General features: G+C 37.7%; 1 protein-coding gene across 1 annotated transcript in view; it reads left to right on the top strand.

Annotated features, from left to right (window-relative positions):
- CTNNAL1 (catenin alpha like 1) overlaps nt 1–15,692 on the top strand; it is a 55,674-nt gene that overhangs the window by 38,242 nt on the left and 1,740 nt on the right. The window contains exons 9-18 of the mRNA XM_034060900.1: nt 1,993–2,151; nt 3,797–3,889; nt 4,197–4,347; nt 9,553–9,590; nt 11,851–11,901; nt 11,995–12,149; nt 12,902–12,950; nt 14,088–14,144; nt 14,282–14,401; nt 15,587–15,670. Of these exons, the coding sequence (XP_033916791.1) occupies nt 1,993–2,151; nt 3,797–3,889; nt 4,197–4,347; nt 9,553–9,590; nt 11,851–11,901; nt 11,995–12,149; nt 12,902–12,950; nt 14,088–14,144; nt 14,282–14,401; nt 15,587–15,670 (957 nt within the window). The remainder of the gene's footprint in view (nt 1–1,992; nt 2,152–3,796; nt 3,890–4,196; nt 4,348–9,552; nt 9,591–11,850; nt 11,902–11,994; nt 12,150–12,901; nt 12,951–14,087; nt 14,145–14,281; nt 14,402–15,586; nt 15,671–15,692) is intronic.

Genomic DNA, 15,692 nt, shown 5'->3' with positions numbered 1-15,692 from the left:
AAACAGCAGGTTACCTGTGCCCTGTGGTGTAGCTCCATATTAAAAGCAATGCAGGGGAAAGTGTAGCAGGCAGGTTTAGAAGTGGAGCAAATTCACTGGGTATGGATTTCTAAATGATGAATCCTAAGTTCTGTATGACTTGCTTTGGTGATCTGTAGAGCATGAAAGTTTGCTTACTGAAGGCTTTTTTAAAATACACAGGATTCATGCTACTCATAGAAGTAACTTTAGAGTATTATGTTGTTTTCCTTGTTCTCTGTGTAGTGATTAGATTGATGCCAGAGTAGCCATGCTTCTGTATATGGCAAAGGAGGACTGTCCTGTCAGTCTGACTTGGGGTGCTGCAGTGTATCAGCCAGAAACCAGGATCTGTATTGGTGAAATTGAAGTACTGTGACTAAAGAGAGAACCTGGGTGGCTGAGAACACAAGACAGCCCTGTTAAAAGTAGTTCTTTCCCATCTCTGTCACTTTATGTAAGAAACAAAAGGTATGTTCCTTCCTTGAGATGATTTTTCTAACAATGAGACACAGCATTAAGTAGAAGCACATTTCTTTTTTAGATCAGGATGAAAAGAATCTCTGATGAAAAGTAATCTCTATGTAGGCTATATATAAATGAGAATTGCCAGTTCTTAACTGTAACATTACAAGCCTTGCAAATATCCTTTCTTCAGACTTGACTTCATTTCTGATATTAGTGGTTTGGGCTGATTTTTAATGGCATGCGAGCAATGCTTTAAAATAGTTTATAACAGGTTGTCATAGCTTTTCTCTTGTCTCTAGAAAACAGTCACAGAAAGTTTTGAGGCAACAATTCAGGTTTCTTGCATGAAAACAAAAACAAGTTAAAACCACCCACAAAGCAAAAAACCCCAACCTTCATTCTGGACTGCAGAGGTAGTACTGCTGGGGAAGGGGATAAAATAGGGTAGAGACCAGTGGAATAAGCCCCCCCCCCCCAACATATCATTCTAGTAAACAGTCTCTTATCTACAGAGTTGAGACCCACCAGCGGCACAATTTCAAGCTCACTGTATTCATAAGAACTTGAAAAATAACTTTTTTCATGAATAACCAGGTTTGTTGTCTATTCAGTGCAGTCTGGCAAAGTGAAGGTACTATTATAAAAATCGTAATAGTCTTATGAGCAAAAGAATGCTCTACTGTTTCTACAAAGGTCACTATTTTGGTTTCACTTATGTTTTGAAAATGGGCTGATTTTAAGTCAATCATAGGTAAACCTATTATGACTAGTCACTGTAGAACTAGAAGCAGCTGTCACTGATAGCTGTTGTCAAGCAAAGTTCCTCACAGCATGATTTCAGCAGATATTTGGATCTGACAGTGGATCTGGCTTTAGGGATGTGTTTCAACTGGAAGCTTCTCCTTGCTTGTCGGAAGTGTACGGAGAGTGAGACTCCTTCAAGACACATCTCTGGCTTGAGTCTCCTTGCAGAAAAGATGCTTTTTACTTTTCTAAGGCCAGCTCACAAGCTGATTTTTTCTTCTATTTCCATAACTGAGAATTCAGTTTATTCATAGGAACTTAATTTCTAATATATTATAATCTCAGATGCTGTGTGGCTTCAGTCTGATCCGCAGTTCGATGTGTGTTCTTCATGAGGAGCAGCCTTTGTGCCATGCTTACGCTGAACTTGGTGCCTCACAAATTCATGCACCTGGTTTTCTCCCAGCTGTAGCATTATCAGAAAGCAGTGGTGTCATAACTTCATGTCCTCATTTTACCCTGTTCCCCTTCTGTTTCTCTCCATATTTACTTGTGGGGGTTGGGTTTTTTTTGAGAGCAATTGAATTTATCTTTGTCATTTGAGAATTAAAGTCAGAGAAAATATGCAGGCTATATAGGAGCTTTCATGGCCGTATATATTTTGTTTCTTTGAAAAATCAGTTTGTCTCTTATTTTACTTGGTAGTGGGTGAATTTTTTTTCTCTCCATGGCTTATCTCTCCTTCTTTTAATGCTACTCAAGGTTCACAGTGCAGCAACATCTTTGGCAGCAGATCTGCTAAAGTACCATACGGATCATATGGTTCTCAAAGCATTAAAAATAACAGGAGTAGAAGGAAATCTTGAAGCTGTAGCAGAATATACCTGCAAGCTATCAGAGCAGAAAGAACAACTTGTTGAGGTGAGTTCACAGCTGCTTTCATTTTGTAAGGCACTTAGAAAACGAGTGGCCAGATTTGTCTTAATCTATTATTTAGGAAGGCTTTGGTCTGTGCTTTTATGATGTTTATTTTATTTTTCTGATATACTGTTGAATTTTGTCTTGCTCATGGCAGGGTCTGAGCCAGAGGTGTTACTGTGGCGTACTGTTGTAGAAGGGATGTACAGCCATACCCAATTTTCCTCCTCAATCTAGCCTCAATCTATATGTATATATTGTGACTAAAACAGTCATTAAAAATAGGTTTCTAGATCCAAATAGAGATGATAGCCTTTTTCTTTCGTGCAGTAGGCATTCAGCAACAGCTGAACCCAAAGGCATGTTTTAGAAGCTCTGGGAATGTAGAATGAAGTTTCTTAATGCGATGAACTTGACTGTTTTGAAGATCTTGTGTAGTTTTTGTCAGATGAGGGCCACTGAAAATCTTTCTGCTTTGTGAAAAGCAGTCTGTATGTTTCATGTACTAACACATTCATGGTTTCATATGCGTAGTATTCAGACATATGAACAAATAGGACTTCCGAGACTACTGAGAGATTGTGGCTTTTAGAAGACTGTGGTTTCTAGGAGTGCCTGTGGAGGGGATGGCTGGCATTTATCTCATGCATTGCTCTCTCATCTGACAGATGAGCAGAAGTAACTCTACCAGTAGGATGCATGCAGAGATACATCACTTTGATCTGGAACATGGTGAAGCCAACACTTTTGTAACATATAGATCTTACCAATTTCTAAAAATGGTCTGATACCATATGGGCCTTGAGGATTCATCCCGGAAGGATGATATGCAGAAGCATCACCCTGGAATTTCTGGGGCTGGCAAGTCAACGCTGTGGACTTTAGATTTCAGCTTTGCTGTCTCCTTTTTCTGTAACTTAAGTAGTGTTCCAGTGAGACAATAATTTTTTCTTTCTTTTCTTTTCCAGGCATAACTGTGAGATTAAACTTTCTGTGTGAGGCCTTGTAGCATTTTTGATGATGGACAGTGCCATTAGTTTCATATTTGCTATCTCTGTCTTTTAAATTCTCCTTTAGATCTGAAAACTTCAATGTTCCTTCTCAGGCCAAAGTTCACTCTTAATCTTGTTAGCAAGAAAAAACAAAAGCCAACGAAACAAAACTACATTTTACTTACTGTGAAAGGAAACAGGTCTTCCCTAAAGTAATTTGATGGTGATTTGCTCAAAGATAATTCACTCCCCTGGGTGATGAAAGCCTGAGTTTTCCACATGACTACTAATTGCTGAGTAAGCCTGTTTTGGTGAAGTCATTTATGCTACAATGTTTCCATGTTCTGTAGGTGCCTAATTAGCTTTCAGGTTTGTTCATTCATAAATATGTGAAATTGTTGTTGGTTTATTTTTGTTTATTAAGACTCTTCTTTCTCTTGGTGATTTTCTACACATTCCAAGTCAGGATTTAGCCCTATTGTTGGAAATGCTCCCTGAGAAACACCCAGCTGTATGGTCTCCAAGTTTCTGAAGGGACCATCAATAAGTTTGTGGCACTGTGTGTGTGCCTTTGTGCAGGTGCACCTTTCCTCACTACTAATGAGAGCATATTTTTAACCATTCCTTTCTCTCTTTAATTTATGACATACATTCAGATGTGTCGCTTACTGAGGCATGTTTCTGGAACTGAGCCCCTTGAGATTACATGCATACATGCAGAAGATACCTTCCAGGTCACTGGCCCACAGGTATGCCTAGCTTTTATCTGGACACTTTTGCTGGACATAAATCAATAAAAATTACTTGTATGAATTTTTTGGAGACCTGACATAGAACTGTTCAAAACAGTACTAAGAAAGAATTACATTTTAATCTTGGGTGCTAGCTGAATGAATGCACAAGGAAGATCATCAAGCCTGCAGATGTCAGATGAATACACTATAGATGTAACAGTAGCAGTTTGATTTTGTGGTTTGCCTGTGAAGGCATTTGTGAATTCCTGTGCAACACTATGTACTGGGACTACCAATAGCAAATATTTTGTTCTCTGTCCAGATAATTTCTGCTGCAGAAACACTGGCATTACACCCATCTAGCAAGATTGCAAAAGAAAATCTTGAGGTGTTCTGTGAGGCCTGGGAGTCTCAACTGAGTGACATGTCTATGCTGTTAAGAGAAATCAATGATGTGTTTGAAGGAAGAAGAGGTAAGAATGCTATGTAAAAATAGAAAAGTAGTTTTTAAAACATGTAGTCTAGGAATTTTAACTGTGATTCAGGAAGCATGTTTTTCTTAAGAGCACAATAGACAGTCCCACATCCCGTATGGCAGTGTGGAATCTAGGTGGCAATACACAAATTTGTTCGTTTTGTATAGGTGTTGAATTAGGATGCTTACTGGATTTTTCTTTTTTCAAAGAAAAACAGCTAAAAATGTAAAGGTCTGATTTGTGTAAAATTACATATGTTTAACTTCCTACACTGTGGTTAGTAAAATCAAGTGGAATTGTTCCAAAGACACAGAAGTATTCCACACTGCTCTTTGCCAGTGGTGTCCAAATATTAGGGATGTAGGGCTTTCATCCCACCTTTCGGCCTGTCTAGGGCATACCAGTTTATTGCAGTGAAGAGAGAACTTAATTTATGTAACATGTTTAATTCATTTCCTGTATTTCTGGGGGAAAAAAAAATATACATATATATTCTATGCTGTCAGCTTGCCTTGTATTCACTTCATAATGTAGTGAATGTAGTTATTTGATTTTTAAACTGCTGTCCTTTCTCGTGGATGGAATCTCTGATGACTGCACAATCTTGGGATATTTTCTCTGGTTGGTAAGTTTACTGGTATTTGTACAACATGTAGAAGAAAACCGTGGAATCTTAAAAAGAAAATAAATCTGTTTACTTTTAGCGTAGGGTAATTTCCCTTTAAATGGAAACCATATTGTTTTTCATTGTTATCTAACATATTTTTTTTCCAGATGATGTCTTTATGTAGCCTGTCATACTTCTTGCGGCTACGTGTTTGTTTCAGTCTTCAAAGTATAATTGTGTGCAGGTAGAATGTAATATATGATAATACTGAATGTCTTGTATTTTTAAGAAAATCACTCAGGTTTAAAAGCTTAGATTTAGTTAAATACAGGAACTTTGGTTTTGTATCCAGACACACAAAAAGTAAACCCTTATTCAGGTTAGATGGCACTTCATCAATGATACAATACTTCATCTTGCTGTTAATGCGAGCCCTTTTTCCATTTTTGGAGTTTAGTTTGTCAGTTTTAACTTTCTGTGCTTGATCAGCTTTTTCTGTAAGCAGTTCTTTTCTGCCAGCTTTGTTGTGAGGGCACTTAATAACCAGCCATGGGGTGTAGTGTCTTAAACTGTTTTTGCTGGTTGCTAGATGAATGTGTGTCTGAGCCTGCAGACCTGTAAAAGGAAAACAGATATTGAAGTTCTGAGTAGGTTTGCAGTATTTGTGTGCATTGCAGGTGTGTGAGAATTTGATGTGTTTGAGAAATACATGATCGTTGTTATCCTCTTGTTTGTCCACATTGGTCTGGAATAACATCTAAAGATGTGTAGCAATCAGAGATCCTGTTTATGGGCCTTTTAACTTTCAGTGGGATTTTTGTTTGTTTTGGGAGCCAAGGACATACTAACTTAATTTAAACATAGCATTACGTTTTACATAATGTAACTTAAAATATAGTATTACTCTAATATTAATTTATTATCATAAATTTGGAATTTGCTAGACTGACCATCCATTATGTGATTTTTTTTTTTCATATTCATACAATGATCTAGCAAGGTTGAATGAGAAACTTTTTATATGTATATGTATGTGTATGTGTGCGTGTACATGTATTGTATTACTGTACTTAATAGGATGGGAATCATGCAGCCACAGCAAAACATGTACTTGGTTTCCAACCAAATAGTTCTTGAATGCTGTGACAGATTCCCAGCCTTTCCTCTAGTTAGTAACTTTCTTTCCTCTTGTGGTTGTTGACAGCAGGTAACAGCCATTTTCCACTAGTGGTAGTTTACAGTTTCTTTGAAGCATCACTTCACAAGGCAACCCAGTGTCGTTGCTTGAAGGAGAGAGAAGAGAATGGGTAGGTTTTGCTGAGCATGTTGGAAGCTATTAGTGTGTGTGGGCCTGGCTGCAGTGAAGCCTGACTTCTGTTTAGCACAGCCAGATGAGTCTGCTCTTGTTAGTGCCTCTTGTTTTCTCAGTCTGTCCTTCAGCATGAAGTGTTCTGATACCACTGTTGGTAAGATAGTAAGGACAGCTTGTGTTCTTTAAATGGCCTTGAGTGCATTAGGTCTTGTATTGCCAAAACGATGCTTAAGAAATCATGTCTGTTTTCCTTATCTTGTGTCCCAGCCTAGTAAGGGACTTCCATTGAATCTGGATTGTTTCATATTAACTGTCAGTTATCTCCTTAGAAAGAATTGGCGTCTTATATCTACCCATCTTCTACAAAGATTTGTTCTGTATTGTCAGCTATTTTTTTTTCTCTTGCTTGTGTTCTCTTGTTGGACATCAGAGTGACTCTTGCCCCAAAAAAGAAAAAGACAAAAATCTCACCTAAATACCTTCATCTTTTTGCTTCCAGGAAATATCCTAAGTCTACATTACCACTTTCAACACTTTTTCTTCTAGAAAACATGACTGGTGACTCAATAAATAAGTTAAAATACGTGTTTGCTAAGAGATTGTAAGAGTGGCATTCACAAAACTTTAGTCTCCAAACACAGTGAAATTTCTCAATATTTTGTAAGACTTTACTCTTCTCGTTACTCATGATACTTATCTTAATGTTACCGTTGGTAAAAGTGTCTTTATTTTACAGACTAAAATGTAACAAGTGCTTTATTTCTAGTAGAATCATGATGTGTGTGTAAGAAAAGATAGTATTAAATAAGAAGGTATATATATTTTTTCTTCTCAGTTTAAAACCTTGTATTTTTGTACTACCAATTTAAATGTTTGGCTTTGTTAGAGAGTTCAGGATACAGTTTAAGAGGCAAAAATTGAGTGGTGATTAAATGTGCTGGACACATCAAATAAAAGAAACATTTTTCTGATTATACTAGATTCACATTGTTTATACTCATTTCTTTATTGTTACGTGCAATTGCATAACTCCTTATCCAGTGTTTATTTGCTATCATCAAATTAGGTATTTCTCATACTGAGCTTCAAATCTCACATGGGTAGAGCACCAGATTTAGCTTGGAAATGAAGCAATATTTTACTGAATTTGAATGTAATCACACCAGATCATGCCCAAGGTGAAGTGGGCTTGTCTTGGGGAGAGGGGTGAGGAGGCTGGTGAGCACACCACAGCCCAGTAACCTTCATGTGGGTTTTGAAATGCCTCTGTGCTGTGCAGAATGGGAGAGTGAGGTTGAGTTTCCCTTCTCTTGCTTAATCCTAAAACAGTGAAGAGGCCCATTCTGCACAGTGTTGGCATTTGAATCTCTGCGTAGGTGGTTGGAGCTGAGGAGAGTGCTGGGCATCTTGTGAGAGTGATTCCTGTCAGCTGGAAGGTTTAGGTTAGATACTTAAATTTGAGGCTCTTGCACTTTGAGATGAATCACCTAAGAAAAGTACCATCCCATCTGTTGGCTGTCAGACAGTCTCTCTTTTTTCCTAACTTCTTGGTTTCAACATGCTGGAGAAGAATGTGAATAATCACCCAATTGCTCCCTTGTAGCTTGGTCAGGAGTGAGAGAATTATGTATGAAAGTAACTGGCTTTTTTTTTTCCCTCCTCTTGTTTTGCCCGCTTGTTTTGAGAGGAGTTCGATGGCCAGGAGGATTTGGGAGGGCCGTATTTGGTGAACAGGAAATACAGAACAGAATCTAGAAATAGGAGTTCTGGAAAGAAGGGTGAAGCAGGGCTGCAGCCATCCTACTTTCCGATAAGAATTGAGATCAAGAGCAAGATTTAGAAGTTGAAATAGAGACATTTTGGAGGGAAAAGCATGACTGGGGCTACTGGAAAGTGGAAAACTGGAAGAGGATTGAGGTTCACTTGTTAATTACTGAAATTTGGTTTTTAGGGAGTCAGTTGCCTTGACATGGAGTTTTCTGTGGTGCCAGGAGATAAAGAGCTTACTTAAAAAAAGATACCATGAATGCACAGGAGAACTGTCCTATGAGGACTCAGACTGGAATTTCTCTAGGAACTCATACAAGAAGAGGAAATAGCAGTTGTAGGAGGGGGTTGTTGCTTGTCCTTCTGTCTGTCAAGGTGCATCATCTCTATGTAAACTTGGTACTGCTGTCCATGATAGTAGCCCTTTGTTTCTTCAGGTGGTGAAAAATCTGTTTTTCACTAGCTTTTAAGGTGGTTTTATTTTATTTTATTTTATTTTATTTTATTTTATTTTATTTTATTTTATTTTATTTTATTTTATTTTATTTTTTATTTTATTTTATTTTATTTTATTTTATTTTATTTTATTTTATTTTATTTATTTTATTTTATTTTATTTTATTTTATTTTATTTTATTTTATTTATTTTATTTTATTTTATTTTATTTTATTTTATTTTATTTTATTTTATTTTATTTTATTTTATTTTATTTTATTTTATTTTATATAGCAGATTTTGCTCTTCTGAGTCTACCTTAGTAAGTGTAAGTCTTCATAGATACTAAGTTTTCTGGTAACTGGAGCTCTAATCCTAGGCTGTTAGCCCAGGCACTGTTTCCTCTTGCCGATAAATTCTTACGCACTTTAAGGTAATACCTAAAAGGTTGGTGGTTTTTTCCTCATCATTTGTTTTGCTCAGACTTGGAATATCTGTGGCTCCTGGGGATATCAGAAATAATTCAATATATGTGTAAAATGCTATAGAACCTTTTTCTTCATAAAATACAGTGCACATAGGATACATGTAGTACAGTACAAAATGAGAGTTTTATTGTCATTACTTACAAAAAAAGCCTGCCTACGTTTCTCACTAGAGGCATTGCCTATTCCAGACTTCAGACCATCTAACCCATGCCAGGAAAAGCCTTATGTGGAATTACCACTCTGTGTTCTGTACATTGCAACAAAATGAGTGCATGTAGTGGTAGCTACTCAGTCCCACTCATGGATTGCATACAGAGGACTAGAAATCTAATTGAGGGAAACAGTTCAGAGAAGCTTTCTTAACTGCCAGTTGCTGAGAGGTAAAATCAGAGCAGTTCAGGGTTCTTGGCTTGTCTCGCTCTGGTAGCATGAGACAGTGAGAATTCTCTGCAATATATAAAGATGAGAAATTACAGGTAAGTAATAGGGTTTTGTAGTACTGTGACTTAAGGAAGGATGAAGTAAGACCCTGTGATCCCACAGATTAAAATCTGCATACAAATGATGTTGTAAACGTGTGTGTTCTTCATAGGAGAGAAGCGTGTCTACCTGTCACTGCCCAGACCAGGGGTAAGTTGCTTTTGGAATTGTTGTATTTACTTTATATCTGCTATTAACTAATTGACTTCTTTCCGTGTCACACCTTGATGAGGACATAGCAGTGTCTTGGTAACATGCATCTTGACTGGCTGACAGTAAAATATCAAACTTTGTCAATTTAGTAAATTAATAGCAAACATCCTGAAAAGTAGGGTAACTAGTTACATTGTATGCTTTGATTGTACATGAGCTTTAATTCCTGTTCATTAATACAACCTTTTTTTTTACCATGTACTCAACTGTCATGCTATGTAATAAAAATGCATTGTTACGATGAAAACAGTAAGAATACACTGTAACATGCTGAAAAGAAGTGGTAATCTGATTTTATTCTTTATTTTTAACCTTGTTCCCAGGATTTAAGCAGTTCTACTTCGTTGTTTTTGGCAGGTTGCTGCCACCTTTTGAATTTTGCAAGATACATAGATGTGGGGGAGTTATGATTAATACAGTTTGCCAGTGGAGAGGAAATATAGATTACATCCTTAAGACAACAGATTCCTTCACAAAGTAATTTCTCTGCCTAAGAGATGCACTAACCTTTGGAATTGTCCCTCATTCCAGTGCTGTGACTTCAGTACTGCCTCTTCCTGCTGCCATCACAGAGGTCTGCTGTGCCTGGCTAGTGCCCATGCTGTGCCTGCACAGGAGCCACACTGTTCCTGTTGATCTAACTAGGTTACATATTTTGTTACCTCTGTTTAACTGTGACTGTGCTCTTTGCTTGTAACAAGTGTCATAGCTGAGGACAGAGCAGGAATGATCATTCATGTGCTTAATGCACAGGTATGTTTTTCTCTATAGTATTAGGTGTCAAATCATATTTTAAAAGTAGAATAACTTCTTACCTGATTTTTACCGATTTTCATATTCAAACAGTGTGTGAGTGAACACCAGAATGGAAAAAAAACACAGATCTGAGGAACATTCTGGGATTTCTTTAGTTATCTATGGACAGAAAAGCTTTTTGTTTTGTGAAATCTTTTGATACAAGATCAGCATTTCTAATACATAGGCAGAATTACAGTGTCTGATTTGGAAAGATATTCATAGGGTTCAGAATATCTAAAAATTTTGGGATGGAAAAAGACAAACAGCATGAAAGCTAAACTGAGCAGCAGAATGCAGTGGGAACTTCAATAGTGGTACTTTATTTTTGCTCAGACTCTTGAAGTGAGAGATGGAGATGGTACATGGAACTTATTTCTGATGCTGTTCACATTGGATAATGGTTTTTGCTCCCCTTGCAGGTATTAGTGCACTTAATTTGCCCAAGTACTCCCACTACTGAATAACAGCTCTTTCCAGGTTGTCAGACAAGGATCTCAGTCCTGCACTCTTAGCATCCAACCTCCTCCAGTAGCTCACACCTCTCCAAATTGTGATGCCAGCTTGTACTTTCCAGTCCTCTGCACTCCAGAGCAGTTCTGAATGTGGACTGTGGCTTCCATGTCTGTTAGTTTTTGCTGTCTCTGCGCAGTGACAGCGCTAGCACACAAAGCCAGAAATTGCTGCTTTCTACATGTAAACTGATCTGAAGCAAATCATGCATTACTGTGTATTATATATTACTCAGTGGGCAAACTCTGCCTTACCAGGTAGTCTGCTCACATCAGCACCACTAATTATTGTTTAATCTGAGCCAATATTTAGTTTGCACCCAGATGGGTATTGCAGATAGTTCATGACTTAAATAAAAGGAGACCCACAAAAAGACCAAAGTGTCAGTATTTGTTTCCGGCTAGTTCAACAAAGTGACACAGAATAACAACCTACATCATCACACTAGCATTTACATTGGTTGTATCCTAGATCAGCTTGCTACTAGCTAAACCAACTTCCAAGTCCCTGTTACATCAGTATCATCTTTGATGGAAAAATCAGTGCCCTAGTACTTGGTTAAGACTTTATTTACTACTAAGTATTACTGAGGATTTAGAGGGTAAGGAGAAGAGATGGTGCTGCATGAGGAAGTAGAGTCTGAGAACTATGGAAGAGATTTTTCATTAAAACCTTGGGGTACCTGTAGGCACACCCCTGATTGCACATGCCATTTCAGGTGGACAGCCAGATTAGAACAGGTTCTCAGCTTCTACTGGGAAGTTTGTCTGACCCACTGGAACTCGCCTGCAAAGTCTGTCTCTTGAGTACAGCACTACCTCTTATGATCTGTTACTAATATGATTACTAATTTCTTTTATTTAAAAATACTATTTTTTGTTTGAAACAGAAGCATAATGCAAATCTGAAAGCATTAAAGCCAGTCAAACTTGATACTGAGGTAAGATGCTATCATTTTAGTAAACTTCTTAATTTTTTAATTTTGTCTGAAGAATGTATTTTCAAGTGCCATAAATGTGGTTGTCATTTACAGGAACAGGCAAAAATTGCAAAACTCGGACTAGAATTGCATTTGCTCACATCTGATGTGGATTCTGAGACAGAGAAATGGGAGGATCAGGAGAATGAGATTGTGCAACATGGACAAGGCATGTCAAGTATGGCCTACTCCATGTATTTATTTACCAGGTAATTACACTGTATACAACATGCTTTGGGGGGAAGAGCAGCATTAACAATGTTCATGAGAAATAAGACAGTTTAATTTTTCAGAGTGTAATCATTGGGGCACATTCAGAAAGGAGCTTTAATTTCTATCCTCATACTTTATAAGTTCTTGTAAATTTCTAAGCTGTTTAATAATAAATTTAAGGGGGTGGGGGCTAAGTGCTATACATCTGTTTTGTTGCAGAACAACTATTTAAGTATTCCTTGGGTACAGAAAACATTTTAAGGAGCATGTTCGTAAATACATTCAAACTGAAGGGAATTAAAGCACAGGCATGTATTGGTAGATAAGGATTACTGATCTTTGTTGTAGTGAAGGGTGCTCTTCTGAAACTTGCCCATGCAATGACAACTCTCTTATTTGATGAATTTAGGGTTTTTCAAGAAGAGAGAAGAGTTTGTGATTTTTTTCATACCTACTATCCCAGTAATATTCAGTATGCCAGAGATCCAGATTTCTGTCATTGTTCAGCTGCTGAGAACTGAACCATTGCTTATTCATGAATAGTGCCCTTGCCACTGAGGTGTTTATATTTTTGAAATGCAGTTTCTGTAGTAAGTTATTGTTGTGCATAGTATCCTCTAAAAGAGTGATGCTTTACAGGTCAGTAAAGTGAATGGGGTGAGAGAGATACTTATAAATTGTGCAAGTAGTAGGCAAAATAATCTGCAGTCTGTGCATGTCATACATTCTCTTTCATTATTTCCCACAGAGGAGAAGGACTTCTGAAAACTACTCAAGATTTATTTCATCAAGCAGAGGTAATATATTTTTAACAAAATAGGAGCTATGCACTCAGTGCAGAACACATTGAAAGACAGGCTGAGAGTTTTGGGGTTGTTCAGCATGGAGGAGGCTCCAGGGAGAACTTAGAGCAGCTTCCAGTACCTAAAGGGGGCCTGTGCAAAATTAGAGAGGGACTTTTTACATGGACAGGTAGGGATATTAGGAAGAAGTTCTTTACTGTGAGGGTGGTGAAGCACTGCCACAGGTTGCCCAGAGAAGTTGTGGCTGCCCCATGCCTGGCAGTGTTCAAGGCCACGTTGGACGGGTCTTTGAGCAACCTGGTCTAGTGGAAGGTGTTCCTGCCAATGGCAGAGGGGGTTTGGAATTTTAAGGTCTTTAAGGTCCCTTCCAACCCAAACCATTCCATGATTCTATGAACCTTACTCTCTGATTCCTTACACATAGGTGCAGTGTGTCATGCATTGACTGGCAACTATAGATCTGTAGATTTTAAGCAGCCTAACTGGTGCATACTTCTGAAAGCTAGCTTTTCAGTGTTCCAGTAGCAGCATTCATTAAACAAAGAGATTCCAGTTTGGAGTAGGAATAGCAAACTGGCATTATAGCAAATACAGTGCCCTTCCATGCATTAGTAATAATATTCATTGTGTCACAGCTCAGTCCCTGACAGTGTTGGTGGATACTCCATCCTAGTCTGAGCAGCAGTATTTTTAGGGGAAAGAAAGAAGATGTAAAAGTTTGAAGAATACAAAGAAAAGGGGACAAATGGAGGAATGTGGTACGGTATTTCTAAAGATGTGCCTGTATTTAACAGGAGGCTGGTTACCTTTGTCAAGACAATAAGCAAATCCAGGTGTCATCTACCCACAAAACTCTTGTGAGCTGCTACGGTGCAAAAAATAATTGGAAGCCAGTTTTTTTTATATTTAAAGGAAAGGACTTTATACTTTGCTTATCTGGGAGAATTAGTAGTGTAGTCTGTTACTTCAAAGTCACCGCAAACTCCTGAGTTGTTAACCATAAATGTATACAACTATTACAGATGTTTTGGGCTACCTTTTTACTTTATAGCACACTATTAAAACAACAAAGGAAAAGAGCCTCATCTTTTATTGTGGTTCATTTTGTTACATACTTTCTCTGCATTTCAGATTTTTGCTACAGAGGGCACAAAGCTTGCTTCAGCTCTTCATGCCTTTTCTGATCAGGTGAGGTATGACCTCTAAACCAGCTGTTCAGCTTTCAGCACTATAAGACTGCCTAAAAGTTGGTTGTGCTGTCTTCTCCATTAACTTATCTCAGAATCTTTAATACAGTGCTTTTGTCTTCCTGAAACACATTTCAGGTACGTGTTGATGATAAACCTTTGCTTCTGTTGGAGGCTGAGAAACTGATCTCTATGTGCAAACAGCTCCAAATAACAGCTAAAGCTTCTGTTCAGGGTAAAAGTGCTACATTTACAAAGGTGAGCTAAAAATGATATATATTCCTGAAAGTAAGACCTAAATGCTTTTGAAATATAGTAACTTATTAATTTATGTTCCTGCTAAAATATGAAACAGTCCCTGATAGGCGAACTTCTTGGATTGACAGGGGACTATAAAAATTAATAAGTACAAAATTGTATGCTGTTGTGCAAGCATTTTTCTTCTATGCAGTATGTCATTGGTGCTACTCCTTCTGTGGAAGTTTACTTCAACTTGAAGTACTGTTTTGCACTTGGCATGATTTGAGAAGCTGATGTGTGAAGGGTAGAGGAAGAACAGTAAGAACTGTTACTTTTGCTGAAAATGTTTTGTCTCTTGAGACATTTGTCACTGATAACTGTACTCCAAACCATTTACCACACTGTCTTGTCACAGGAGGGAGTTTTCTTCAACACAGGTGCTATTGTTTTGTAGCCTTGTCTTTTTCAGTATGATCAATGTGAGCAAGACCGTTTTCTATGCACCTGGATGTTTGTTTCTAATGAGCTATGGAAAAGATGCTTCAAATTTTACAACAGGGACTGAAACTGGCAACAGCATCTAAGGCACTCAGGTCCGAACTCAGCACCTCAGGGCTACTGCTTGGTTTCGTTTACACTCTCTAGCTAAACTAAGTGGGAGCCCCAGTCTGTTTATACAGGGTGATGTGTCACTACAGAGAGATAAAAGGCTATCAAATTAATGTTTGTCAAGGGCCCAGACTTGTGACCTGTGCTGAGTGTTAGACTTGAGGCATAAACTCAAATGCTCTAATATTTAGTTGACCTTTACTGTAACTTCTAAGGTAAGCTTACATGATGCATGGCTTTCTGAATCACAGAACTGACAGAACATAAAACTAAACCAAAACATGAATAATTGTGACTAATCATACTTAGATGGTAACAGCTTCTTTCCAAGACACCTACATTACTGTTTAATATTATTATTAGTTCCTTCTCTTGGGATGTGTGTCATTCCCTTCTACTTCCTAGCTCAAGTCTTGGGTTAACAGAAGGGATGCTTTTGCCTTACACATACTATTTACATTCAAAAAGGGTAAGCAAAGCCTTTTGATTACAAGGGATTTATGAAGGACAAATATTACATATTCAAGCTTGAAATAGATTATCATCTCAAGCATTAAAAAAATTGCTTAGTAATGAGTGGTCTTATTTGTTTAGGTTGATGCGTGCATTCTGAAAACAAGGAACGTGATGACTCTGTTATGCCAACTTCTTCCACTTTGCTGCAAATTGCTGAGAAAGGTGAGTACTTGGTTAATCTGCA

The sequence above is a fragment of the Melopsittacus undulatus genome, chromosome 1, assembly GCF_012275295.1.
Source record: "Melopsittacus undulatus isolate bMelUnd1 chromosome 1, bMelUnd1.mat.Z, whole genome shotgun sequence".
In the NCBI taxonomy this organism is placed as follows: Eukaryota; Metazoa; Chordata; class Aves; order Psittaciformes; family Psittaculidae; genus Melopsittacus; species Melopsittacus undulatus.
This window is presented reverse-complemented; position numbering and strand designations above follow the sequence as displayed.